The 27,530-nt window shown below is 31.7% G+C and overlaps 5 protein-coding genes across 7 annotated transcripts; 2 read left to right on the top strand and 3 right to left on the bottom strand.

Annotated features, from left to right (window-relative positions):
• Positions 1-1,642: 1,642 nt before the first annotated feature.
• Positions 1,643-2,878, bottom strand: LOC108343004 (elongation of fatty acids protein 3-like). The gene has a single exon (XM_017580992.2). It carries the CDS (start codon positions 2,745-2,747, stop codon positions 1,929-1,931), a length of 819 nt encoding a protein of 272 aa, XP_017436481.1. The 5' UTR covers positions 2,748-2,878; the 3' UTR covers positions 1,643-1,928.
• Positions 2,879-3,007: 129 nt separating this feature from the next.
• LOC108343003 (protein RETICULATA-RELATED 1, chloroplastic) lies at positions 3,008-7,685 on the bottom strand. The gene is made up of 8 exons (XM_017580991.2): positions 7,046-7,685; positions 5,219-5,383; positions 5,019-5,111; positions 4,823-4,938; positions 4,362-4,460; positions 3,965-4,270; positions 3,669-3,833; positions 3,008-3,541 (listed from the first exon to the last, which is right to left on the bottom strand). Exons 1-8 carry the CDS (start codon positions 7,373-7,375, stop codon positions 3,256-3,258), a joined length of 1,560 nt encoding a protein of 519 aa, XP_017436480.1. The 5' UTR covers positions 7,376-7,685; the 3' UTR covers positions 3,008-3,255.
• Positions 7,686-10,518: 2,833 nt separating this feature from the next.
• On the top strand, positions 10,519-11,920 carry LOC108342630 (E3 ubiquitin-protein ligase RING1). Its single transcript, XM_017580425.2, has 2 exons — positions 10,519-11,454; positions 11,576-11,920. The coding sequence occupies exons 1-2, from the start codon at positions 10,551-10,553 to the stop codon at positions 11,611-11,613; spliced, it is 942 nt and encodes a 313-aa protein (XP_017435914.1). The 5' UTR covers positions 10,519-10,550; the 3' UTR covers positions 11,614-11,920.
• Positions 11,921-14,940: 3,020 nt separating this feature from the next.
• Positions 14,941-19,287, top strand: LOC108341225 (increased DNA methylation 2). Of its 3 annotated transcripts, none has more exons than XM_017578912.2 (3): positions 14,941-15,019; positions 15,457-16,386; positions 18,753-19,287. In XM_017578912.2, the coding sequence occupies exons 2-3, from the start codon at positions 15,474-15,476 to the stop codon at positions 18,983-18,985; spliced, it is 1,146 nt and encodes a 381-aa protein (XP_017434401.1). In that variant the 5' UTR covers positions 14,941-15,019; positions 15,457-15,473; the 3' UTR covers positions 18,986-19,287. The 3 variants fall into 3 exon arrangements, with proteins under 3 accessions (XP_017434401.1, XP_017434400.1, XP_052734959.1); XM_017578911.2 differs by having other exon boundaries at positions 18,750-19,287; XM_052878999.1 differs by having other exon boundaries at positions 14,986-15,019; positions 15,437-16,386; positions 18,750-19,287.
• A 1,360-nt stretch (positions 19,288-20,647) lies between these two features.
• LOC108343257 (uncharacterized) lies at positions 20,648-25,752 on the bottom strand. Its single transcript, XM_017581427.2, has 5 exons — positions 25,175-25,752; positions 23,520-23,629; positions 23,056-23,427; positions 21,613-22,246; positions 20,648-21,219 (listed from the first exon to the last, which is right to left on the bottom strand). The coding sequence occupies exons 1-5, from the start codon at positions 25,392-25,394 to the stop codon at positions 21,137-21,139; spliced, it is 1,419 nt and encodes a 472-aa protein (XP_017436916.1). The 5' UTR covers positions 25,395-25,752; the 3' UTR covers positions 20,648-21,136.
• Positions 25,753-27,530: the final 1,778 nt, after the last annotated feature.

The following is a 27,530-nucleotide window of genomic DNA, read 5'->3' as shown; positions in this document are numbered from 1 at the left end:
AGAATGTTATTATTTTTTCTCAACTTCTAAATATAATTTAGTATTTCTTAACTTCTAAATATATTTTAAAATAATATATATTTAAATATCTTTTAATATAATATATATTTAAATATCTTTTAATATAATATATTTATTAACATAAAAAACACATACAAACAAACACACAAACTTAAAACTTATTTTTCTTAAAAAATATGTAACATTATTAACTTCCACAGGTGAAAACACGTGTTTCTTTTTTTTTTATTGCAGACAATTAATTTAATTACAAAATAATTGAATTTAAATAAATAATAATTAAAAGACTAAAATGATAACATAATTCTTTTAATTTAAAAAATAATTAAATTTAAATTAACTGTCATTTAAAGGATAAAAATGAAAACACAATTATTTTAATTTAAAATAATAGTTATTTAAAGGATAGAATTGGAAAGAAAATATGTACACCAAAAAAAATAATATTCCCTTTATATATACAGAGAGAGGAATAGATGATATGTTTTTTTTTCAAACTATTATACACGATTTACCAATTTATCCTAGTTTAATAAAATTAACCAAAAAGCTTATAGTGATATAATTCCATCCAAAATTCATTTTCTCTTCAAATATCATATAAACAAGTTTATTAAGATTAAAAGTTAATTGTTTTAGTTGTGAAATTTATTTAACTGGGACATAATTTTAATTTTAGTCTTACTTAACCTAATTTTTAGGTCAATATTTTAAAATTAATTTATTTCACTAAACGTGTTAAAACATAGTGATGAGAAATGTTAAACTAAGACAAAAAAAAAATAGACTATGAAATAATCAAAGTTGACAATGTAGAATAAACTATGCAGGCCGTCTTCTATTGTGAGGGATTAAACATTTTATTATAATATAATATATCAACAAATAATACATAATTAGTTTTACTTAAATTTGAGATTAAGAAAATTATAACTCAAACTTTATGTGAATCTATAAAAAACTTGGTCTACGGTCAAAGGTTGCATATTTTTTCTTCTAATTTTAAAGCTAATGGAAAATTAAAGAGAACGGCTGTTGAAGCTTGAATCACAAAATAAAATAGCAAAATAATACATTTATCCAAAAACATCATATAAACATGATAAAACAACCAACATCAACATAGTACACTAGCTTAAATCGGTGAACACTGAAACGTTGAAAACATAGGCATTGATTCCATTTTTAATGTATGAAGTTTAAGGATGTTGTATCTGATTTCAGTCTTTTCATTTTTCTTTTAAGTAAATATTTTAGGTTTCAAATTTGAAGAAAAAGCCATTTTAAACTTCGGACACTGTTTTTTTTAACTGTCAATATTATATATACAGTAAATTTAACAGATTAACATTGAATTTATTGTAATTTAAAAGACTAAAATATTATTCAAAACCAAATTCACTGCAACTTTCAAATTTTAAAATTCAAATAATCTAATAACACAATTTAAGTGAAGAAACAAAAAGATGACAGCATGCATCAAAAAGTCAAATTTTCAAAGCACAATTTCTCAAGAACAGAGTTTCAAGATGGAGTCCAACCACCATAGACAGAAACACTGAATAAAGACGCAAGTTTTAAAGATTTGTGTTGAAACAGAAAAATTTTCCCATTCCAGAGATAGCCTCTTGAAGTAGTAGTTTTTTTATCAAGATTTATCACAAAAGTGGCGGCCAAAACGTACCAGGAAAACGTTCATTTGGGTGTTGGAAGCAGGGAGGAGAATGAAACATACAACTGGTATGAGGGTTTAAACTGTAATTGTAACACTAATACATGATCAATCTAGACAATAAAAAAGCTTCATGGGTTGAATTGTAAGGCAAGAGAAAGAAAACGAAACAAGTAGCAGTGTCACTGAAATGCAACAAATAAATAATTATATTGCGTCTTACTGGAGAGAATGATCAGGAGTCCTTGTGAAGAATGCGTTTGTCGGCGGTGTTCCTCCTGTTAGCATAACTCTTGAGATGAAAATTAAGAAAAAGGGCCAAAAGAGAGGCGTTGAAGAGGGCATTGAAGCACCAGCCCCAAATTCCGGAGCATCCGGAGGTGAAGTGGTAGTGGAGCATTAGGGCAGAAATTGCGAAGCTGAAGAGGAACTGGAGGATCTGGAAGTCGGTGACGGCGCGCTTCCAGGAGGGGCGGAAGGAGAGGGCGGTGAGGAAGTAGTAGGCGTACATGACGACGTGGACGGAGGCGTTGGTGAGGAGGGCGACGGGAAAGAGGGACTGGGAGGTTTGGAGCCAGAGATAGGACATGAGAACGACGGTGGAGTGGTGGTAAACGTGGAGGAAGGAGAGGCGTCGGGTTGAGCGGGAGAGGATGATGAAGAGGGTGTCAAGGAATTCGAGGAACTTTGAGAGGTAGAAGACGTAGGCCCAGAAGAAGAGAGGCCCGGAGGGGGGTGTGGCGGGTGGGAAGCAGATGGCCCAGCGGAGGTGTGGGGTGTGGGTGAGGAGGGTGAGGGTGCAGCCCAGGACCATGAAGAGGGAGAGGAGGAAGAGGGTGAGGTTGTGGAGGGCGGTGATGGGCTTCAGGAGGCGGGGAGGAATGAGTGGGAGAGGGATCAGGTAGGTGAGGAGGAGAGTCAGTGAGAGGTATGTTATGATCGAGAGAGATAGGAAGAGAGGGGAGGAGAAGGGTGTGTGAGGAGGGTTCCATGTGAAGTTCAGGATTGTTGGCTGGTACACCACCCACCACTCCACCACTGACATCAAACCCATTCTCGATATTACTCAACTCATTTTTACCCTTTCCCTTCCCTTTCATATAACTCCTTTAATTCAACGTTACCGCCCTGCACCATCACTTCACGCACTTCCTTCCCCATTTCTGCTTTTCTCTTATTTCATATAATTCCATTTTTTACTACTATTTTATATAATTTTATTACATTTTTTTTTCATGAAATCCAAGATTGGCAAGATTCTTCGAAGTTCAGAACTTACGTTCGGGATACCAGACGACGAGAACAAGCAAGAGGTGAAAGAAAATACTTGCTCTACTTTATTCAATAGATTCGAAATATATAGTACAGAATCAGATAGCAATGCGCAAACGATGAATATAAGAATTCCTACAAAATTTAGAAACAAAACCCTCCTGAAATCTCAGTTAATGTGATAAAAAAATGTTGGTCCACTAATTAACCCCCAACTTAGTATGGAGCAGCCAGTGAACCGCCCAAGGATACTCCAGAAGTAGCAAAGAGCAAAATTGGACAGCGTCACATCACGCAGAACCCGCCGCAACCTTCTTCCTAACAATCCTTTTCCGCCGAGCTTTAGGAGCTGAGGATTCTGCACCTGTCCCGTCTTCACTCCTTTGTTTGATGCCCAGGAGGCCAAGCCCAGAAACAACCGCATTCTTTGATATAAACCATTTTGAGGATGGCGTTTCTACATTCTCAGACGTCCTGTTGTACACTTTCAAGAGGTCATCCGACTGAGCCAGTGGATCTGCCTCAACTCCAAGCCATACACGCTTAGAAGTCTCTCCTAATTGAACGTTCAAGAACCTGCATAAAATTCGGAATAAGTTTTCAAAAAACAGATCTTAAAAATAATTTCTTCCTCTACCATGTAACTTAAAATGGTAAAATGGATTCAAGGTGAACAACTTATTCGATAGAGAAAAAACCACACCTGAATGTTGTGCTGAAGAACAGGGCAACTCCAATAACATCAAAATGGGTCATCATTGCTCTATCAAACCCACATAACAGTTGATATCTAAGGTTAGCATAAATTCCGAGAAAAGCACCGTAACCAAGCGCATTACTGCTCACACTCGGGACTGTAACAGATAATCTGCAGGCACAACACATGCAAGGATTAAAATTAGTATTTAGCACTCGTGATTTAATCAATCGTGGGATTAATGAAAAAATTAAATGAATTGAATACTATAAAAAATAAGGTTGAGTTTCAACCCTGCACACCTTCCCTCCTTTTTACTGGCCAAAGTGTTTGACAAAGCACCTTGTACTGCACCAGCACTCAAACCAACCATGCACAACTCAGCAGCCTTGAACAAAAAGCATTGGATTCTCTTTTGCAAATCAAATTCCCTAAGTGGATAGCTCTTCTCAAATATGTTGTTTGGAAGCTTCTGCAATGTATTTTGTAAATCAAACCGAAATGTGTTCCCATATGATCGACAAGGAGCAAGGGACCAAACAACTAGTGCATTGCATGCTGCCGCTGTCAGCACGTTCACAAGTGCAAGATCCCACTCCTGCTTTATCCTAGATTCAAATTGAAGTTAAAAATTATTACTTTAATTCATCATTAAGAATACCAGACAAACTTCCAAACGGTTTTAAATGTATAACACACCTATCTTTCCGATTTTTTAACTCCCACCACAATGAGCAACCCACTGTAGCTACCTCCTCCAATACAAACCTATACAAGAATGCAGGATCTGCGAGCAACCTGCACGATAAAAGATGAATATACGAGATAGTGGTTTATACAAAGATTCACTCCAAAATGAAAGCTCAAAGTTCAATAGATCTGATGGGAATGAAGGGGGAAGGGGAAAAAATCTATCTTAGTTCTAGGTTCAAAAGTATTCTTCCAACTCACAAACTCATTCTCTATAATAAAATAACAATTGGGGCCAACATTACTGCAAATTAAACTCTTGCTGATTACCTGGATTAAAATAGAATCAGTAAAGATAAAGTCAAATTAAATCCTAATGATTTCAGGAGAAAAAAATTGGGGTTAAATGTGAGGCATTAGATCCCAAATGTTGTTATATTAGAATAAAATATTTCAAGACAACCAATTACCTGCCAATGAAAGACCTTGATAGTGTTTGAGGCAGTGTTCGGGAAATAAACCTACTGGTGGTTGGCCTTGCATTGATTGCGAGAAATTTTACCATTTGAGCTGAACTAACCAACCCCTAAACAACAAATTTCATTCAGTATGCAGCGCTATGCGTAATGGACTAAACAAGTAAAATTAAACTGAAAATTATGGTACCATTTCATAAGCTTGCCGAAGCCCTGCAGGCAAATCCATCATAGTCCTTTGCCACTCATTTAACACAGCGTCCACAAACTTTCGGTCAAATAGCTACAACAAAGACAGACTGAGTTTCATTCTAGAGGAAACATCAAATGAAGTTGTATACTTCATAAAGGGGGAAAAACTCATTACATAGAATGAACAGTATTTCTAACCTCTTCAAAAAGTATTCGTCTCCTAAACAAGCCACCCTCATCTCCCTCATCACCTTCATCAAAGTCATCAAAGTAATCATCATCATCACCATCATCATCGCCTCCATCACCACCACCATGATTGATTTTCTTTCCAATATCTCCACCACCTCCCCCAGTGGCTAGCTGCAAACAAAAGGCCAAAAATGAATTTCCAAATACTAACAATAAATTTCAGCTAAATGGACTACACAATACCATTGGACTCGGTTTATTTAAAATTTTTGGGAGTATTCTGAACTTCAAGATATTAAGCTTGTTAATGAAAACATTAAAAAAACACTCATGTAATCCAAGTCGCCATCCACCAAGTACATACATAGGCCATGTACGAAATACTGAAATACAGAGTTTAAACCAAACAGTAATATTAGACTAAATATCATCATTTTTACGCATTCATAATCAACAACATTAAAAGGATCCAGCATAGCATCACCTACTGACCAGTCTGGTCTTGTATAGACTCCCATTACAAGTTAATAAAGTCAGGAGATAACATAGAAGGAAGAACGGAGACGTTTCCTCTCTATATAACTTCTGGCCAGTACATTATGCACCTGAAATTAAAATATTAATTGGAGATGCATAGGGAGGGGCTTAGAGCGAAAGGTGGATGTTCAAAAAATAGCTAAGAATCAAGAAACAAGACTAATGTTGATGCGGTTTTATAACATACATAATTGTGGAATCGTGCATTTTGTTTTCTCTTTAAAGGCTTCTAAAAGCCTAATCCCATAAAACCCAAGCCCCTAGTCCTAAATAATGAGAACACACCCTACCTACGTCTTCTCAACTTCACACAAACCTTCCCCGTACTCTGTTGCACAAACCACCCAATCAGAGCTTCCCTCCACTACATCAGAGTTCTTCTCTCCCAAGCGCAACATTGCCTCCTTCTTGTTTCTTTCTGCCTTGGTTTGTGCAGTTTTCTCTCCCTATTTGTGTGAGATACAGCTCTGTTTAGATGCTAAGTGGTTCTGGAGTTGCAACCTGCCTGATGTTTTGTATCAAGTGGTTCTGGAGTAGGCACTAAAAACTAATGCAGTATTATAAGTTGTTTTGTATAATTGTTTGTAATTTAAGAATTCTATATGGGGAATCAACTTAGTTATTGACTCTCTTTATGCTTATAAATCTATAATTATGAATTTAAGCTTATTAAGTATTAGATGCGTGTTACAATGGTTACTTTTACTATCTTAGATGCATGTATAAGAATTTATATACAAATGTATAAATAATCATTTTGCAAATACTGTCCACGACCACGATTTTGTTCAAGTATTTACAACCGCAAGCATTTTGTCTATGCTTTCCCACACTATCAATAAACACAATGAAGCCGCATCCACGACTGATTTAAAACCCTGGTAACCAGTAATCCTTTATGGCAACAATGTTATTATAGCATAAAAGTTTAATCCAATCTCAGTTTAGACTTAAGGACTGGTACACAACACTTTCAGTCTTCTCAATTAACACGCTAGCATCTAACTAAGTTCTTCAGCCACACTTGCCACTAGTAGCAACGGAAATGATAAACACTGTTAGACAAGTAACAAAAAATAAAAATAAACTAATGATACTTTCTCGTATACTGAAAACCCTGAAACAAGCACTGGACACCTTATTTCTCATGCGGATATTTCTATCTGATAAACATAACAAACAAAAGAAGTATAAGTGCCGTTCGGTAAACACGGAAAAGCCATAACTAGAGTATACAAACGACAAATTTTGGAAGAAAACCCTAATTTAGTTACTAAAAATAGAGAGAGGAGTTACCTCAGGGCTAGAAAAGGTTTCCTTTTGCGATAAATCGAGTTTTGATTTCTCCAAGGTGACGGCGCCGAACGCGCCGTACTGACCGCCCTTCATAGAGGCAGGCTCGGAAACGACGGGCGCGTTGAAGCAACGCTCCAAGTGACTGGTGGAGTCGGTTTCGACGTGGGCGGTAATTTTGAGGCCGGAGATATTCCTGAGGTCGGAGGATGAAGAGGATCGGTAAAGTGAAGGCCTGCGTGTGTGGTAGAGCGTGGGAAGCATGGGAATAGGGTTAGGGGAGCATTTAGCCCCGACATGGTTAATCTTGAATTGAGAGAGTGCCGGAAGCATGTTTGAAGGGAGAGCGATGGAAGAAACACCTAACAGTGAGGAACAACAACTTCTACAAACAAATTGTTCTTCTCATGCTTTGATTGAAGCGATTGAAGAAGAAGATGAAGATGAAGCGATTGAAGAACAGGAAAAAGAAGAAATGAAGGAAGAGAAGAGAAACCAACAACCCAATCCGAAATCGAATTCTTATTTGTAAAAACCCACTGAGTTCACTCGCTTCCACTCGGCCGCCTTCACCTTCCTCTAATCATTCTCCACAGCCACAAAATTTCTAACACATCCAATTTTCTCACCCTTCAAATCCCTTCTGTTAAAACATTAACTCCAATTTTAAAACTATTTTTTTAATGTCTCCTTACAACCTTTTTTTTATTATTTTAACAATTATGTGATTACTTTAAGACGTATTGGAAATATGCAATACTTTTTTTTTTTTCATTTCTACCAATCTAATTCCAAACTGTTTTATTAGGGGTAATTTTTTTATGTTTTCAATCTGATTTTATTTTTCAAATTGAAATTGCAATAAAAATGTTTTATTGTCTCCGGAAATTTTTAGGACTTATCAACTATACCGTTTAAGAAAGTTAAAAAGAAAAATTTATTGAACATGTTTTAAAAATGTATTTAAAAGTTGTAAAAAAATACATTTCCTATCCGCATAATAAAAAATATCACTTTTAATTCTTTGGTCGGCATATTTAGAATATGATTAACATTTACTAAATTTTGATTAAAAAAAGTTCAAAAAAAATGTTAACAGTAATATATATATATATATATATATATATATATATATATATATTAAAAAATATCATATATTTAAATAACTTTTTTTAACTAAACATTTTTATATGCTAAATTCATTTTTTTAAATTCAATTATTTTTATCAATTTTTTTAATTTCTGAATATATATATATATAAACTTATTTTTAACTTATTAAAAAATTAAAGCGCGACTTACTTTGCTTTATAAAAATATGTTTATATAATCATATAAAAAATATTTTTTTCAAATTAAAAATGTATCTTGATTTAATATATGTTTACAATCATCAAATATTTTAAAAGAAAAAAAAAAGTTATATATATAGTATATGATAACATCTAGTGTCTATTGTTAAAATTCAAACAATGTTTTGTATTTTATTTTTAATTTATAAAAATTATAAAAATTTGTATTTTTATATATTTGTATAAAGAAGTAAACTATTTAATAACTTTTTTATATCATCCTTTGATAAAAGTTAAAAATATTTACCTTTAATAAATGAAAACTAATTACTTATTTAATTATATAAGTAAACCAACAACTAGTTTATATCTAAGAATAATTATCACAATTTTCAATACTATTCTTACTTAATTAGGTAACTTTTTAAAATGTATTATTTTAATATTTGTTAATGTCGTTATAATAGATAGACGTATAAAGTCTTTGTATTTTTTGCTAGTAATAATTATGTTGAATGCAACAATTTTTTTTTAAATTAATTAATATTTTCAAAATCAATGTAATCATTTTAACAAAACTAATTAACATATTTTAAAAGTAAGTATAATTAGTGCACTTGTATTGTATTGTAAGTATAAATGTTTTATGTATCCCAATAATTCCACATCATGCTTAGTCAATTTAATCTTTTTTTTCTTTAATTATTTAAGACATATTTTAAATATAAAATTATGATAATGGTTTTAAGTTTTAAAGGGATAATATTTCAAATATTATGATTTATTTAAATTATTTAAACGAATTTAAAAACAATGTTGTAAGTAATGGTTCTGGATATGACTGTGTAAATATGAAAGGAATATCCAACTCCTAGAATGTTGTTCAATAGAAGACATTTACTAATTATCTTCTTTGATGAGATCTATTTAATTTATATTTTAAAAATGTATTTTTTTTTTTTGTACAAAGTTGAAATTTTCTCCTTCTAACGAATCCACCCGTGTTAATTGTTCCTCCTATGTAATTAATAACTTGTTGAGATGAGTTTTTGTAATGTTACTCTAATTTTAGGGTTGCTTAAAAATTATACACTCATGTTGTTTATACTAGGAGAATAAGTCAACTTCATATATCAAAATAACATCTTCTAATAAAAAATCTTAAATAATAAATTTATCAATATTTTTTCTTATTTAATATTTAAGTATATTGTTTTTAAACTTAAATTTATACTAAAATTTCTAATCATAACAACAACGTGAGACATCTTAAATAAATCAATATAATCTTAAATGCAATTAAAGATAGGATTGTATTTGTTTAAAATAACATAAATATTAATTTTATTATTTATTCTTTATTCTTCACCCTTTAATATTTAACAAATAAAAATAAATCCACATATTTAATTATTTACTTGATGATATTAATCCACTTAACACGTTCTTTTACTTAAATTATTTATTTGTCTTTTTTTTTTTACTTTATCCCTATCCCTCAGTCTATTAATGAACCAGAAGTAATTAAGTTAACTTCTAAAAGTTTTTTTAAACCTTTTTTTAGTTTATAAGACATTTTTAAAAGTAAAGATAAGACAAAAGTTTTTAAATTTAAAAGTAAATTTATTCGATAAATTTAAACTGATATTTTTCACCAATAAAATTCTCACATCTTTAGATTAACTTAGTGTGAACTACTATTTGTATACACATTTTATATTAATTTAGTGTAAACAAAAAAAATTAAAAATAACTTTTAAAATTAAAAACTCCTTCTCAAATTCTAGTTGATAAAAAAAATCTACAAAAAACACTAAAAAAAGTTTAAGTTAAATCAAATACTTCTTTACTTTGCATCTAGTTTAGGGTTGCTACTAAACATCCATAAAGAAAAGCTTTAATACAGTATTGCATCACATGTATCTACAAACCCTCAAGGAAGCCAAAAGCTCTCTGTAACTTGCCATTATCATTCAAGCATCCTTTGCCTTGTGCAATGGAGAAACAGTTTACCAAGAAAAGCAACCATGATTGCATGACATTATATGACTAACCAAACATCAATAGCAACAAAGGCAAAGGAATCCCTTTCTTGTGCCTCCAATCCTAGGTCATTCTCTCCTTCACACGCAATACATATAACAGTTCCATGTTGTTTCTGTCAAAAAAAGCTCGCTTCTTCCTCAAAACACAGAAAACCTTATTATCCTCAAAACATGTCTCTAACAGGTCGTTCTCGTATAGTTGTGAATGGGGTCAGAAGAACAAGAACTTTTCACTATTTCTGGTGCCTGTACTGCCAAAGAACCGTGAGGATACCCTTTACAAACAACGATGGTTCTACATGTCCCTATTGCTTCCACCACCTGCGTTACGAGCTTGATATCTCAAGGCCAAGGCTTCTCATGAACGTGCCAAATAACTTGCAACCTTCACCAGCTACTCAACTTTTGCATAACTTGGCCCTCATTCTTGATCCACCTCTAAGGAGGCAAAACAACAACCATTTCAACACAACCACACATTGGGAAACAGAAAATGAACATGGTGCAGATTCTCAGGCTTGGATCACACTCCGATTTCCAAGGCCAACTCCTGCACCTAGGCCTATTTCCCCACCACAAAACATGGTTCCTCCGACCAATGACACTGACACGTTATTAGATGACTTCATCGATGGAATGATTCAGAACAATAACAGACCAGGGCCACCTCCTGCAGCATCTTCTGCCATTGCAGCATTGCCAATGGTGAAACTGACACAAACCCATTTGGGTAGTGATCCCAATTGCCCAATCTGCAAAGATGAGTTTGAGCTCGACATGGAAGCCAGAGAGTTGCCATGCAATCATTTCTACCATTCTGACTGCATCATCCCTTGGCTGCGCATGCACAACACTTGCCCCGTATGCCGATACGAGCTACAAGGTGTGGTTACTCCTAATGCTAATTACAGTTTCCAAAGCGATGAGAATGACCTGAGGTTTGCTTTTGAAGATATCTCAAACAGCTTGAACTGGATTTGGAACCACTTGGCTTCATTCAGGCCTATTCGTTCAGTCCTAGATTGGACACGGTCCTACTTTGATTTCCAAGAAACTCGTCTTCGTGTTCGTCGAGGTAAGTTCAGTGTGACACATAATAATCATATTATGTAATTTAGTGCTACCTAATGTTATATCATATAATAAAATCTTGATATATATAGTTTGAATGCTGACCAAGGTGCTAGGACTTGCAGGTAGTTCTTCTTGGTGGCGATCATTGTTCGTTGTATAGCTTCATCTGTGAGATCTCTGGAACTGAAACCTGGTTTATCATATCAGAATTATGCCATGGTTAATTAATTTAAGCAGGTAAATGGTTGATTTCAAGGATGAAATTGATACAGAAAATCTGGAAAGCTGCTTCTGGTGCATGTGCCCACAAGTTATGATTGAAAAAAGATTATTTCTTGGTGAAGAACTACATTTCAAAAGGAGATCTTCACCTAGTTTCCTGATTTTTATTTAGAAAAATGATTTATTCTTTACTGATGTCTCTCTTATCTATATACATTTGCTTTTATTTTCTTTAAATCTCTCCAATGTGAATGCTTGCCGTAATTTCTCTGCTAATTTTCAGTACTCTGACTTTTGGGGGCATTTTAAGGTGCAAATTATTGATTTCATTAAAATTGTAGGATAAAAAATAAAAGGCAAAGAAAATGTAGCCATCCGAGAAAAACTATTTGGTAAATTTATTAAAAAAACAATCCATTATATAATTTGTGTGATACATTTAAAAAACCACCACAATGCACATAATTAATAAATATTTATAAGATTTTTTTCCACTTGTGATATGATATATGATAAAAGAAGATTAATGCTTATAATATTTATAACCCGCACATTTAGGTTGCTTTTGATTTTCTGCTGGACATTATTTTTGCTTGTAAAATTTATTTATTTTATTAGCAAAGATCTTCCAAAAACTGTGAAGAAACATTTATGTAAGAAAATCATTAAATTCAAAAAGACAAAATGAAAAAAAAAAATGTGCATAGACATTTTCTTCACCGGTTTGCAAGAACCTAGTGGCGACCGCCATGTGCTACCACTTGGTCACCCTATAAGGAAGTTGCACCACCCACAATTTGTGCCTTCAAACTCCTCTTCATTCTTATGTCAAGGTACCTTTTCATTTATTTATTTAATTGCAAAATTTGGGGGTTGAGTTTTGTTTAAAAATTTTAAATTATTTTTCTTTTACTTAGCTATTAATATTGAAATAGGTTGTAATGGAGGTGAAAATTTCAAAATATTTAAAAAGTTTTTTTTTAATCATTTACTATAAAGATAATTTGGTGTAATCTTCTTTTTATTGAGTTTTGTTACTGAATTGTTGATGAGGATATGAATTAGGGGGTAGTGTTTGAGTTGTGTGTTCCATCCAGTTTTTAATGGTGAATTTGCTCTATTTGGATATATTAGGCTTTTTATAGTGTGACTTTATCTTCTTTGGTATATTTTTTATTTATATGAAATTGGACCTAGGTGGTATTGTGTGGTGGATTTGCTGTGATGTCTAATTTCAACATATTTGAAGGAAAAAAAAAACTCTTTTAATACAAAGAAGTTAATTGACAAATATTCTCCTTATTTCCAATGCTATATATGTGAGTATGAAACCCCCTTCAATGTTCTATAACCTTGTAAAGTCTAGCATCATGGACATCTATCCTTTTAGGTTTTTAAGTTACCTTTTTTTTTTCTAGTTTTACATGTTTTTTTGTTTTGCAAATTTTCATGCAATTTGATAAAATATTTGTCTATTAACTAATTGTTTGCATAAATTTATATTGCACAACTTGCAATCCTAGACAAACTATTATTGTGGGAAGTAAAGGTAACTTTGTTATTAAGATTTTGAATACATGTTCTAAATGTTGTAGAGTCTTTTATTGTACTGGTGTGTTGTTTATAAGAATTTGATTATGTAATAAAAAAAGTGAAATGGGAATGTCTTAGTCCTCATTTAATAATATGAAATATTAAAATGTTTGATTCTCCTTCTTTAGCATTGACTTTTTATAATGAGTATTAGAATATTTATAGTCTGTGGATGGAATCTTTAAAATGATTACTTGGTACTATGAAGTGTCTAAATCTCTTCTCATTTGCTATAGGATGTTGACCAGAGTATAGACATTTGATCTTAACATTACTCACTCATAATTAAAAACTTACTAAATCAAAACACTTATCTATGGTTTAACTTTTTTAATTATTTAATATTCATTTCCATTAAAAAAATAGAGAGATTGAATAAATCAGAACCAAGTACATTTTCTTTTTTTTTAGTGTTGTTAATAACTTATAGTAGTCTTATGTTTATAGTACTTTTATAATATTTTGTAGAGTATTTATAAATTATATATAATTTCATTCTGATTTACTTTAAGAATTTTATATACAAATATATATATATATATATATATATATATATATATATATATATATATTTTGTAAGGTTTTATATCTCACATTTTTTTTTAAGACTGAGAAAAAAAAATCCTTTTGAAAATTAACTTTGTATTTTAGCAGTTACTTTTTATGGTATTATATTTCTTGGGTTTAGTTTCTAACACTTATTCATTATACAAACAAAGGTAATTCAACTATCTTAAATCTATTTCTTCCATTCTTAACATTTCTTTTAACTTTTTTATCAAAATATATATATATATATATATATATATATATATATATATATATATATATATATATATATATATATATATATATATATATATGTGTGTGTGTGTGTGTGTGTGTGTGTAATACTTTTATATTTTTATGTAATCTGGAAATTGTTATGATCAATCTACTAATTATTTGTTTATGCTGTAAAAAATTTCAGTACATATTTGTGCACATTATATATATATATATATATATATATATATATATATATATATATATATATATATTTATGTATTTCATTTATTTTTAGTACATTATTTTTATGTATTTCATTGATTTAGAAATTCATATTTATTCTTTAATCTTGAATTCCAATAAATATTAAGAGTTAAAGTATAATAGTTTTATGTTTCAATTAAAATATTTGCTTTTAATATTTTGTTTTAACAAAAAATTAGTCCAAAAATATACAAAGTATTTAGTATATTTCATGATAATTTTTTTTAGGGTTTTATTTATCAATTTATTTATTTAAAAATGTATATATTTTTTAAACATATCCTCCATTTAGAAATAACTGGAGTTAAACATACGTAAGTTAGATCGTAATAATTTATATCAACTTTCGCTTTAGATACTGATATTCATAATTATAGTTTATATATATATTTTTAATGAAATATAACAAATAAAATAAACTTGTTGTACTTAAATGACATAGAAAGGAGTTTAAGATTAAAAAGGTATGTGTGATCACATGCATTAAGATTGAATTATGGACTGTTATCTTGTATAGATAGTAAAAGATAACATATCACTACTTTCTTAAAAATAGATATTTTTAAGAATTAAATTATATTTAAATTGATTTGCATTATTTTTAATTTAGTTATACAGATAACATGGTATAAAAGTTTTATATATATATAAAGCCCAACTCTCATTCTCTCTTCACTGAATTGAGGCGCCGCATGAGGCATATCAACTTCGCCCATTTTGTAAGTTTCTTGACACTGTTTTCTAAATTTTTTTGAGTTGTTTTTGCATTTGAAGATTGAGATTTGACACTCATTGTTCTATATATGAATATTGGATTTTGGGAATTTGGGTTTTATATATGAATATTGTTGCCTCATATTGGTAATAGTAATAGGACTTAACTCAAACTTTTTATCTGACTCTAATTCAATAAACCCTAAATCCTTCTTCCAAGAACTGGATATGACTCTCAACTTGTCATCCCAAGGCCATCATAAGAAGACCCTCAAGAGTGACTAGACTTTTAAAACAGTTTTCAATGGGATTGTCTAACAAGTTTGTAAATATATTCATACAAAACAGGAAGATGTATTTTACCTTGATTTTTATTACCTATTAGAAATTGTAACTATAAATATAATATTAAATAAATGTAGTTGTAAATTCTTTGTTTCAGTTTAATCTGCAGCACTCATGAATTTGAGAAGAGATCTTGTTTATAAGAGAAGGTCTGTCAAACCAGTAGCAACTGATAGTGATAGAAAATTTCTCATTGAATTCATTGTCACTACCTATTTGGGACCTGATGTCAAGTCTGATGATCCAAGATGTTCTTTTATCCAAAGACGAATGGCTGGATCCCCACAGTACACATTGAGTGATTTGGGATCTTCATATGTTACCATTGCTTTTTTAGAGAGATTGTATTACTATGTCCTCAGACATTCTCCTCTTGAACATATCTTAGATCTTAATATGTTCCATATGTATCTGAAGGGAAAATTAGTTCTGCCCTCCACAGATTTTATACAAAATAGCAAGCAGTTCACCAGTTTTTTCCCCTTGGATCTTCATGAACAGAAATGGTATCCTTATAGCTTCAGAATTATTAAAGGGATTGTTTTAATTGATGATCCTTCCACAGAATGCATCAAAGAGGAGGATTTAAATAGATTCAAGTCTTTAACTGGTGCCAGCACTCTCGAGGTAAATCTTAGTGAATGTTTGGAAAGTGAAGGTGGTCACAATTTTAAGAACAAAAGACAGGAGATTATTCAAAATATGGAATGTCAATCAGAAAGTTCTCAAGAAGGACACAAGAGAAAGCATATTGCTGATACACAGTCAGTTCTAGGTCCTGTGTTCCCTACAAAACACAATGTCAAAGTTAATCCTTCCAATAACACATGCAAATCTAATGTGTCAACATTCATGCCCCTTCTATCTGTTCCTGATACCGCAGTCGGGAATCAGGATTGTTCTCTTGTTTTAACTGGGACAGCAAGAAAAGGAATATTTGGTCCATCTGTTGGTATTGTGGATATTGGTATTGGTGAAGTGGCATATCTATTCCGTGTTTCCTTAGCAGGAGTTCAGAAAAATTTTGGTAAGTTCTATTCATTTATTCTGGTTTTTCTGTCATTTGTAAGGGTAGTTTAAGTAAACTTTTCTGTAAACTATTTAAAAGAAAAATGAAAGTGAATTTTTTTTTCATAAATTAAACCTAGCTTATGATTTTGAATAAACTTATATGAAAATGTTTCTGCAGATTAGTTTGTTCATAAGCTATTTTTAGACTTTGAAGAAGTTTATATATTTATATTTTTCTTTACTTGAAAGTGTTTATGAAAAATTTCATCCAAGTATGTCCTTATTGTCCTATTGGAGGGGTTGTTATTCAATTTATCATAAATGGACATGACCAGAATATGCATTATACCATGGAACTTTTTGTATCTTGATCAGAAGTCATAAATATTATCCAAGTGCTTGGAACCTGCTTTTATTATGGGGTTATTCTGTTAGTTAAGAATTCATTCATTTGGATAAACATTATGAGTGCTTAGAACTGCTACTGTCATGGTCTCCATGTGGTAGTTAGTTGTTTTGTTTGGTTCTGTTAATGTTGTACAAACTGTACAAATTTGTACATAGACCTTTGGTTAGCACTATGTATGTACAAGTATTTCATTTCTTTCATAATTCATTCTCATTGGATCTGTGTGTGAGTGTGGAAGAGATGTTTTTTAACAAAAAAGTATCAGAGTAGGAGAATAAAGTAGATACTGTCATGGTTTTTGCAAACATGAGTACAAATGTCACGCTTACTTTGACAATCATGAAAGCCAACTTAACTCAATTAGCCATTAGTGACATGGTAATGAGATTGCCTAAACTGTCTTCCCCTGACAAGATGTGTGAAGTTTGTATCATTAAAAAATAATCCAAAAATTTAATTAGTTCTTATTTACAGAAGTTGCTCATTCTGTCATGTGTGAGCAACTTGCAGTGTCACCTCTAGAAGGAAACAAATATTTCATTTCATTTGTTGATGAGTACAGTGGGTATATTTGATAAAAACTAGAGATGATGTATTCTTAAAACTGTTTAAAATTGAAACGATCCTGAAAAAATATCAAAAACTCTTAAAAAAAAAACTGAACCAATCAAAACTGAAATCTCTTTAGATTTTTTGGATCTACTCTTTTCTCAACTGGATTGTTTGATTAACTGAAGGAAACTGAGTCAAATAGCTTATGGTATTTAAATATAGTGTTTTATATTTATAGTTAATTGGCAATTAACATACATACATGAATATGTTTCTTGAAAGTTGTTCACTTGTTTAATTGTATTTTAATTATAATTATAATATATTTATATTTATATTTATTAAAACAAGATAACAAATTTGTATTGTAATTTTTATATATAATTATGAATATAACATCAATCATACAAAAGTAATGCAGAACATGTTCTCTATTTAATATGGAACATCATTTTAGATATGTGCATGTACTAAAAATAATATAAATGAGAAAAAAAATACAAGGTAGAAGAAGACACCAACCACTACTATGAAGACAAAGTTGGAAATGTTGTCGCAGGAGCTGGAGATTGTGACATGATGGTAGTGAATAAACGGGTCCTTTTAACCCGAATCCTTGTGCATGAACGGATTGATGCGGTGTAGAAATCTTTGGTTTTGACAAGCAACTAAACAATCTTGTTATGTCATCTTGTTGTGTCTCCCTTCCTGAAATTCATGACATGTTGTGTCTCCCTTATTCACATTATCAATTGAGTATCCAAGAATACTCTTGATTTTAGTAACATTACCTGAGAATTAGTTGTTCTGTCATGTTCTATTTATGTTGTAACTGTTTTTCATTCCAGTAAAAAATTGTGTATAGACCTCTTGTTAGTTCTATATATTGAATGTTAAACACTCAATAAAATACAAGCATTTCATTTCTTTCATAACTCATTTTTCTTCGACCTGTTTGTGAGAGAGGTATTTCTCAAACAGAAATATGATATTTTTATTAATGTTGGTGAGAGCAGCTATTGGTAGTTGGTTTGTGTGTAGGCAGACCTTTAATAAGAATATGAACTTCAATGCTGTGACATCTTTTAATATATAAACAGCATTCAAGAACTGATAGTTCTAGTAATGAACATGATATTCTATTAAAGCTAATACCTATTTCAACACCAAGAACAAAAAAAATGAAGGGGAAGATTGACAGGAGTGTAAAACAAAAGATAGTGATGTAGTAAAAGTGTGACCAATTTCAATTGCAAATGGCTTCAATTAGAGTCTGTCTCAACTGATCCTTGTCCTGTTTTCTTTTTTCAGAAAATCCATCAATCTTCATCTAATGATAAATTCATAACACCCTGACCTGTACTCATGTTTTTCATAAAGATTCTTTCTTGATTGTTGATTAACATTATACTTTGTAGCAGGTACGTTTAGTTGTGATGTTCAATCTAATGGGAGGGTTATGATCAAAGGGGTGGTAACCGGTGGAAAAATTATAAGAAAACAAGCACGAGTTTTTGAGATGAAAATTCAGAAGTTATGTCCACCTGGACCATTCACACTTTCATTCAGTCTTCCAGGACCTGTTGATCCAAGACTCTTCGTGGCTAACTTCAGGGCTGATGGCCTTTTGGAAGGAATTGCAATCAAGCAGTAGTTAAGGGGCAAGAGTTGGGAATCAAGATTTTTTTAAGGCCAGAATCCAGATATGTCTCTTTCAGAGAATTGTTAATGACCTACTTTTGTTGGTAACTGTTAAGTAGAATGTTCTAGTTTCTTTTTTATGGTTCACTGGAAATGATCTTGTTAGACTAGTTATAAAGAGTTAACATGTTTATGCAGGGAGGCATTGATTTTTGTTTAATCATAGGGGTGAATGTCTAACTAGGGGATGGGAATTGGAGTTTTTTAGTATCATTTATTGATAGTTGGTGGAAAAATATCATTTGAATTTCTTTACCTTCTATCCCATTCAACTCTTTTACATTTGCACACATCTAATGAGCAAAGTAAGAACATACTTTGTGAAAGATAAGGTAACTAGTTTATCATGTGGTCTTTAGAGAAGATTAAAATGATAATTTGATTATTTTAATGATATATTGTGTGGTCCATATTGTTATAAGCATCTTGCTGAGGTTGTAATTATGAACTATATTTAAAGTTTATAGTATTTCATATTCTACTAATTTATTCCTCATTTAAAATAATATTTTATTATTGATTGTCTCTTCTATTTAACTACAAAACACAATTCTTTACATGAGAATCCTCTAGATCCAAATTGATATGTTCATAATACTCTCAAGTTTCTATCATATCATAACGCTATCATTAACCATTCTTGTAAAGAAAACAATGTGCTTTAATAAGTGGCTTTTAAATTTAACAATTTTATTAAGTTAGTTTGTAAAGTGAAATTTGTATCTCCATAAACACTCATAAGTTCGTGCCTTTCATCAATCCTATTCCAACTTTTCTACAATTTTTTCAAGCGAATTGAGCACCAGAAGTAGGTATAATAACTGATTCAGTTCCTTCTATCCTCCACCCATGAAATTTTGCTATTCATAGATCATTAAGTTCCTTCTCCTTCTATAATTTGTAGAGGCATAAACAATAACCATATAGTAAATGACTAGACCATCATTAAAATAGAAAGATATGTGATGACAAAGAAATATGCAGTTCGGATCTCAAATTTTTTAATTTCCACCAAAGAAAGAAAACTTGACTTTTAAGTCGCTTGTAGAAGAAGACTGGGTCAATTTGGCTACGAAACCACCTTTGAGAGCTAAGCTGCACGCATTTAAATGTCCTGTATTTCCATAATTTCAACCTATACTTCCACAAATTTTTATATTTTAGATTATATAATCTAAAATATTTTTTATTTCATATTTTAGAACGTAAAATCTAAATTAGAAATCTTTGTATTCTGAAATACACAATCTATAATAAAAAAATTGTATTTCAAGTTATGTAATCTACAATAAATTTTTATTTTATATTTTAAAATCTATAATATAAATTTACAAAAAATTGTATTTCAGGAATACATTTCAGAATATAAAAATTTATGAGATTACTAGTTGAAATGAAGGTGCCGAAAGAAATGGACCATTTAAAATTTCAAGTTCCACCACAACAACTAAAGCTGTTTCATTTTACCATTGAAAATTATGACCCTTTTTTTATTTTTATTTTCCAGAACACATGGAATTAACTTTTACTTTTCTCTTACGATTTCCTTTGACCACTTTTTTTAAGAGTAAAAGATCTGTCTCTACAACAGAGCACAGCCATGGTGTTTCTTGATGGATGAATTTGAATTCTTATTTTCTTTCAAATGCAGGGAGAAGGGGGAAGAAGCATAGAGCTATACAAGTGTGACTAATTTATCTCTTTGCTAGATATTACTGTAGATGTTTTACAGATTCAGATGCTGAAAGAACCCACAATTCTTTGCATATCATACACTTGATCGAATACAAGGGATGGTTCTTCTGACATCTGAAAGCCAATTTGCTCTTGATCACGCTGTTTGTTAGTTGACCCCTTTGGGATCAATTTCATTCTTCATAGAATATATAGTACTAGATGAGAGGCCTGCCAATTTTCTGGCTTTGACCCTTTACCCACCGGAGCTTTACATGGTGGTTGCATGCTTCAAGTAAAATTAAGGCAAATTAAAATTCAAAGGAAGCTTCTTCCTTCTGTAGTCTGAACAAAACTTGCAAAGCATCATTATCCCTTGCATGTCTCCAGGATCCTTCATCAGGCAACATCCATATCATCAGATGTGGTATCATTGACAAAAAGAAAAAGAAATTAACAGCATACAAAGTCCCATTAGCAATATTTCCCCTCGGAAATCACCACCCGCTGATGCTGCACAGAATAAAGGAAAAAGGGAAAAGTAAAAACAAGGTTCTAAGAAAATGCAGCAAATCAAGAGAACACCATAATTCAATTAATTTAGTATGTTCAAAAAAATCCCAGTCACCTGATACAGCAACTGATGATTTTAAAGGTAATATAAACTGCTACTGCTTTCAACTTCTTTAAATGTAATTGACATGCATGTAGGTGATGATGTGTAAAAAAAATACCGAGTGACCATGCCATCAAAAAGATTAGTGGCTCCACAAAGTATAACAAAAACTTCTGAAAGAATACTTTAATAATATGTTGTCAGCATGATGCAAATCTTATCAGTTCCAAGTTTCAACTACAGCCAAGCATGAGAACTAAAGGTGAGTCTACATGACCAGATACACTTACATATAGAGGATGGAGCATGCATCTGAGACACCAATTTTTTAGATGTTTCTATACCCTGCCGACGCTTGGATCCATGATACAGATCAGAAGCTTCTTCAGTAGTGTGGCTGGCAGAATTCGAGGTGGGGGCAGCAGAAGGTGAATAATCAGGGGAAATGGATGGTTTAGAATAAGATTTTGGTGAAGAGATGGGATGATGTACGAAGCCACTATATGGACAAGGATCAGGAGGATGCTCAGGCACAATAGATGGTGCAGGTGAAGATACTTCACAGTCAAAACAGGGAGATGGCTCAGCAGTTGCAGGTGATATTGGAGAGTACGGACTAGCAGGATGTGGTGAAGTTGATGGCTCAGAGTGATCACTTAACTGTGGGGATGGAGCTGGAGAAGGAGAAGGTGAGGATGCATGAAGTTTTTTCTTCAAGAAAGTAGATAGCCTGACTTCTTTAACTCTGCCAAAAACTGAGTTATCAAGGCCAAGATTTTTGCCAGCAGAACCTGTTATTGTTTGAGCTAATTGTTTTAATCTTTGGGGCAAGAGACTACCAAAGCCTGGCATGATTGAAGCCTGGACTACTACTGGAGGAGCTGTCGTTGAGCCATTTTCATTTGTTATTTGCACGTACACATTCTGCCAAAAATGTCACACGGTGTTAGATATCATGCAATGCGAACAATATGTATAGATGCATATATTAGCAACTGTGAATGGACTCAAATCCAACTTCTGATATTTTCCTGCAGCAAGCAGGATTTAGGATAAGGTGGATTCAATGGATTGACTTTTGTACATCATTCAGTGAAATTTCAATACCTCAATGTACAAAACAAGACAAACTATCATTCTCATTCGATTCATTTTGGGCTATGCTTCTTTGATTGTGCAAAGAATGAAAAAGCACAAATTGGATATCAATAAAATCTAAATTACAAAAATGGCAATACAACATGATTTTTGGGGATCCAAAAAGTACATTGTTTTCCAACTACTAAAACAGGTAAACTAAAATTTTCATTTATGACCAAGAGAGCCGTAGCCATAAGTTTTCCCATCCCAGTAAAACCTATATAGAATTTGTTATCTTCGAGAAAAAATGGAAATAGTAATAATAATAATGAACATCTCTTATGGAATAAATTTCTGCCCACTTTGTTCTCTGTATTAAAAATTAGACATTTTGCTTTCTTCTTCCTTCCATAAAGATTTCAGTTAAAAAAGTTCTGATTACATTTTTGGTCCCTCTACTATGACTATTGTATGATTTAGGCCTGAAGAATTTTTTTTGCTCAAATTTAGTCCCCAAGTTTTGTTATTAGATGCAAGTAGGGTCTGAAACAAATCTGAAATATTCTACAGTTTTAGAGTTTGAAGTGAGTGGCATTTATAAATCAAAATTGAAACCCCTAAAATAACAAGGGAATCAGGTTATGGGGAAGTACCTCGTCAGAGTTTAGATGCAATCCAAACTTCAATTCTTCCTTGAAGTCATCAAAATTCTCCAGTATTTCAGATATTGAATTATTAAGAGTAAAATTAAACAGAACCTCAGGCATCTGCCAAATGTAAGCAGAGTACGGTGGTATTACAGTTAATCCTCCAGGAAACTTCAAGATTTCAAATATCGATGCATTCCCAAATATTGATGGTGTCAAAGTCAGGTTGGATTGCTTGAGAAACAGTTCAATCAAAGATGATCTCAGCACACTCAAGGACACTGGATTTATTGAACCGTTCATCGGATCACACAGAACACCAAACACCACGTCAGTACAGTTAGGTGTAATACTTTGGTGCATGGACAGGATAGCCACCTGTTAAGATACAACAGCTTATAAGCCCCTTTGTATGCATAAACAGAATCTTAGGGAAAACTAAAAATATAAGAACAGAAGCATGCAGAAACCTTTGTATTTGGTAGAGCTATTTCGCCATATATATCATATTCTAACGTTTCAATATATGGAATAAGCTGTGAAACTGGTTTTTCCAGTCTGAAGGATGTCTGGACAGCAGCTGGAAATATGTTCAATCAAATAAATAATCAATAAACTCAGTAATGTCAAAGAATTTTAACAGAGACACAGTCTATAATGCAGAAGATTGATCTAAGAAGAATAACAGAAAAAGAGATCAATACACAAACTTATTAGGTACAGTTGAGCAGATCACACATATTGCACAAAAACAAAGGATATGAACAATAAAAGGACTTTGCACAGTACAGATTTGCAATTTGCAACCTAAATAATTTACTCATATTGGAGGCAGTCACACAATGTAGGCCATCAAAGCATTGTTCTTTGACTTGAGTGGATCATGTTTTGAATCTATGTTCAAATCTTAGTGAGGTAATGTTTTTGTTGTTAATGATGTGATTAAAATCTTTGAAACACACTATTCCTGGATTTCTACAGAATATCCTAACATTCTCCAACTTAGGTTATAAAAGTTTCAGGAAACTAAAATGTTATACTCCGTGACGAAGCATTGTTAGGCTATTTTATAGCAGTGAGTAGCTGACTACTACTTTCAAGATCAACCTATATAATTACCCATAAACAATAATTTACAATTGTAATAACTACTAACAAGTTTTTGTTGTATAAAAAGAATTGAAATACAAAAGGTATCACGAGTTCTATATACGATTATCTGAAGGGAAGAAGAACAAACTGCTCTTACTGATAATTTAGAACTTCATTCAAATAACAACTTTATAATTCTACACAAAATTACTCCAATATTTAGTTCCATACAAACTAATTTTACAAACATTCTTTTAAAATTTTTACATAGAGTGACTCGTACCAATCAGCATTTTAAATTCTTGAGCCAATATAAGCAATACATACACAACCTTTCACCAAATTCATGGGTTAAGCATATCACATTAGCCCATACCGAAGTAAATCCAAGACAGATGTGCACACACAATCAAACAGACAAAACCAGATAAGCATGTCAGATGCCAACAAACCATGGCACCTCTCAAAAAATCAATGCATTAATTATACAGAACATTAATGATAGTTTGACAGCTATTCTTGCGGTTCCTCTTGGCATGTACTGCATCAAATAATTTTTGTTCACACAACTTTTCCCCAAAATTTATACAAGAAAAACCCTGCATTTGAATTTCCAGAACATCAAGTAAAGTGATAACAAACATCAGACTCAATCTAACCTCTACATCCACATGCCCAAGTGCCCAAAGGATTAGATATAATTCCTCATTGAACAATTAAAGAAGAAACTCTGCACTAATTCACTAAAAACACCAGAAAATCTAATTTTGAGGAACAAAATCATAACCAAGCCCCAATTTCTTCAAAACCTGAATTCCTGATAACCACTCAGTACCCCCTGATGACTGATATCAAATACACGATGGAAAAGATAAAATTTCCAATCATTCGATCACTATAATACTAAAAAATTGACAATCAAAATATCAGATAACCCAAATGCAAAATTTTTAAACTTTTCCATATATCATAAGACCCAAAACCACAAAGAAGGCAATTGTTGGGAAGGAAAGGGAAATCGATTGAGACTGACCATTTTGCTTAATTACATCTCTTGCATCAAAACTATAAGTAACGTTGTGCCTGGGAAGAACCCAAAAGAGTGAAGAAATCAAAGCCGACAAACTGAGAAGGAGAAGGAACAGACACTTGAAACTGAATGGTCGAAGAAGGACCCAACAGAGTGGAGCCTCAACCTCACTCCCACCACTCTGCCCTTCTTCCTGCACATGCTGTTGCTCACTTTTCCCCATTTCCACAGCATCTGGAATCACCACCACACCCTCTTTCTCTCTCTCTACACAACACCACTCAACACCAAGAATAAGAATAAGAGGCCAAAGCCTTGTTCATGAGACTTTTGGCCATCACACCCTTCTCTCTCTAGAAAATCCACTGAACCCACTTCCCTCTCTTAACCGTAAGCTATCTCTACCTATACTTGTAAATGCAAACTCTCTATTTTATTCCCTTTCTCTTTCTCAATTTTTTTTTTTTTTCAATTAGGGCTAACTTTTAGGCTACCGAACGTTGAGGAGAAGCAAAGGTGAAAGAGAAAGATAAAGGGTGTACGAGCCTAAAGCCAAAAGAATATTATGTTACCACCGTAGTATTATCCTTATCATTATCACCCACACACAGAAAAAATAAACAAAAAGCAAGAACTACCACCATTTCTTTTTTACTATATTTTTACCAACTCAAAACTACTGTTCAAAATTCATTTATAAAAAACCAATAGCCCTTTTCAAAATCTGCATGCGAGATTCTTCCTGAAAATGCTAGCTGTTAAGGTTATTATCTTATTCCAAAATTTCCAACACCCGCTACAATTTGATGATGATTTGCAATTTTGAGTTGGCATCTACTGCTACAAGTACAAGCATTCAATAAGATTTTTTGTTCATTAGTAATAATAATTTGTGGTTTGATTAACGTGATTAAGAATAATATTTGACTGGAGAATGAATGTGGTTAATTTAGCTGAGGATGCTTTTGTGTGGAAGAAGCTGGGAAATTGGCTAATGAAACAGAGCCACGTGTGGGCAGTGAGGAGTGGAGAATCATGTTATTGGTCTCTACACCAATGAGACTAATGATATGTGCACGTTGTAATTGTCAGACCCAAACATTGCACACCAACAACACCTTCCACTTTCTCACCATCATGCATGTTTATGTTTTTTATTGCACCATTCAACAAAACGCGTTCTCTCTGTGTAAAAGTACTTTTTTTTATGTACAAAACTACTTAAAACAACACTAATTTATAACCATATATGGGGTTCACCGTGATAAACCACTCTCTACTCTCATCAAATTTGTTAAATGAATGGAAATCACAACAACGTGTAGGCAAAATCATTGGTTGGTGTAAAAAATTACTGAAATAGATATATTGTAAAACATTATAAATATTGCAAAAACATTATTTCACTTTCACATGGTTTTATGAAGAAAAAAAATATGTCTAAAAGTAATAGGTCCATGACATAGATAGAAAGAAATATTCATGTCTTGTGATGATAGTCAGTATATGTAATATTTATTATTTATGAACAGTGAATATTTTAATATTTACTTCTAACCGTTGGATGAATATCATGTAGTATTCATTATTTACAAAAAATAAAAATAAAAATATATTTTATATTTATTAAATTAAATTTCAATAAAATTAATATTAGTTAATATTTTATTAAATTTAATTTAATTAAAATTAAAATTATATTTAATTTAATTTTATTTATATTTTATATATTTTGTCATAATTTTATTTTGAAAATTTATGAAATATTTTTTTTTAAATATATGTGATATTTATGAATATTCACTGATTTTAAAATACATGTACATATTTTTAAATGGATATTCACGCATGATAATAAATAAAAATTTTTTTTTGGATCTGTTATTATTTCTAAACACGACTTTAACGTAAAATATTTTTAAATCAAAATAACACGATTTTAATATAATTTTTGTAAAAATTTATTAGTTTAAAATAATTTAAACTAGAATCGTGTTATATTAACATAATTTTAATTTTAAAAACATTTTGAAATAAATAGTATGATCTTGGCACAATTTTAAAAATATTACTTTGACATGTTTGTTAATTTTCGTAATTTTTTCAAAATGTGTCCTTTTTCTAAAACATTGAACCAGAAGGGTGGTTTTGCCCATTTTATGAGTGAGGCTAATATCAAATTCATGAGGTTGAAGATTCACTAGGTTGGAGTGAAACATGGAACAATACCCTCTCAACAAGATAACTAAAAAGTAATATTTTAGTGAATTATTTAGTTTTGATAAACTGGGGTGTTTCACTACCATAAGTTTCAATAATTTATAATTTAGTGTATACTTTAATTTTATTAAAGTTGTTT

This window comes from Vigna angularis, chromosome 6, assembly GCF_016808095.1.
Source record: "Vigna angularis cultivar LongXiaoDou No.4 chromosome 6, ASM1680809v1, whole genome shotgun sequence".
In the NCBI taxonomy this organism is placed as follows: Eukaryota; Viridiplantae; Streptophyta; class Magnoliopsida; order Fabales; family Fabaceae; genus Vigna; species Vigna angularis.
Note: the sequence above shows the minus strand (reverse complement) of the source record. Positions and strands in the feature narration are given on the sequence as shown.

What these genes read in the sequence shown, in the direction of transcription:
- LOC108343257 (XM_017581427.2), bottom strand. Translation starts at nt 25,394, where the DNA reads ATGGGGAAAAGTGAGCAACAGCATGTGCAGGAAGAAGGGCAGAGTGGT. An exon ending in AGATGTAATTAAGCAAAATG is followed by an intron (nt 23,630 to 25,174) that starts GTCAGTCTCAAT and finishes ACATATTTCCAG; the next exon opens with CTGCTGTCCAGACATCCTTC. An exon ending in GCATGCTCCATCCTCTATAT is followed by an intron (nt 21,220 to 21,612) that starts GTAAGTGTATCT and finishes TATTCTGTGCAG; the next exon opens with CATCAGCGGGTGGTGATTTC.
- LOC108341225 (XM_017578911.2), top strand. Translation starts at nt 15,474, where the DNA reads ATGAATTTGAGAAGAGATCTTGTTTATAAGAGAAGGTCTGTCAAACCA. An exon ending in AGGAGTTCAGAAAAATTTTG is followed by an intron (nt 16,387 to 18,749) that starts GTAAGTTCTATT and finishes TATACTTTGTAG; the next exon opens with CAGGTACGTTTAGTTGTGAT.
- LOC108343004 (XM_017580992.2), bottom strand. Translation starts at nt 2,747, where the DNA reads ATGGGTTTGATGTCAGTGGTGGAGTGGTGGGTGGTGTACCAGCCAACA.
- LOC108343003 (XM_017580991.2), bottom strand. Translation starts at nt 7,375, where the DNA reads ATGCTTCCGGCACTCTCTCAATTCAAGATTAACCATGTCGGGGCTAAA. An exon ending in TTCGGCAAGCTTATGAAATG is followed by an intron (nt 4,939 to 5,018) that starts GTACCATAATTT and finishes TTTGTTGTTTAG; the next exon opens with GGGTTGGTTAGTTCAGCTCA. An exon ending in TTCTTCAGCACAACATTCAG is followed by an intron (nt 3,542 to 3,668) that starts GTGTGGTTTTTT and finishes AATTTTATGCAG; the next exon opens with GTTCTTGAACGTTCAATTAG.
- LOC108342630 (XM_017580425.2), top strand. Translation starts at nt 10,551, where the DNA reads ATGTCTCTAACAGGTCGTTCTCGTATAGTTGTGAATGGGGTCAGAAGA. An exon ending in TCGTCTTCGTGTTCGTCGAG is followed by an intron (nt 11,455 to 11,575) that starts GTAAGTTCAGTG and finishes TAGGACTTGCAG; the next exon opens with GTAGTTCTTCTTGGTGGCGA.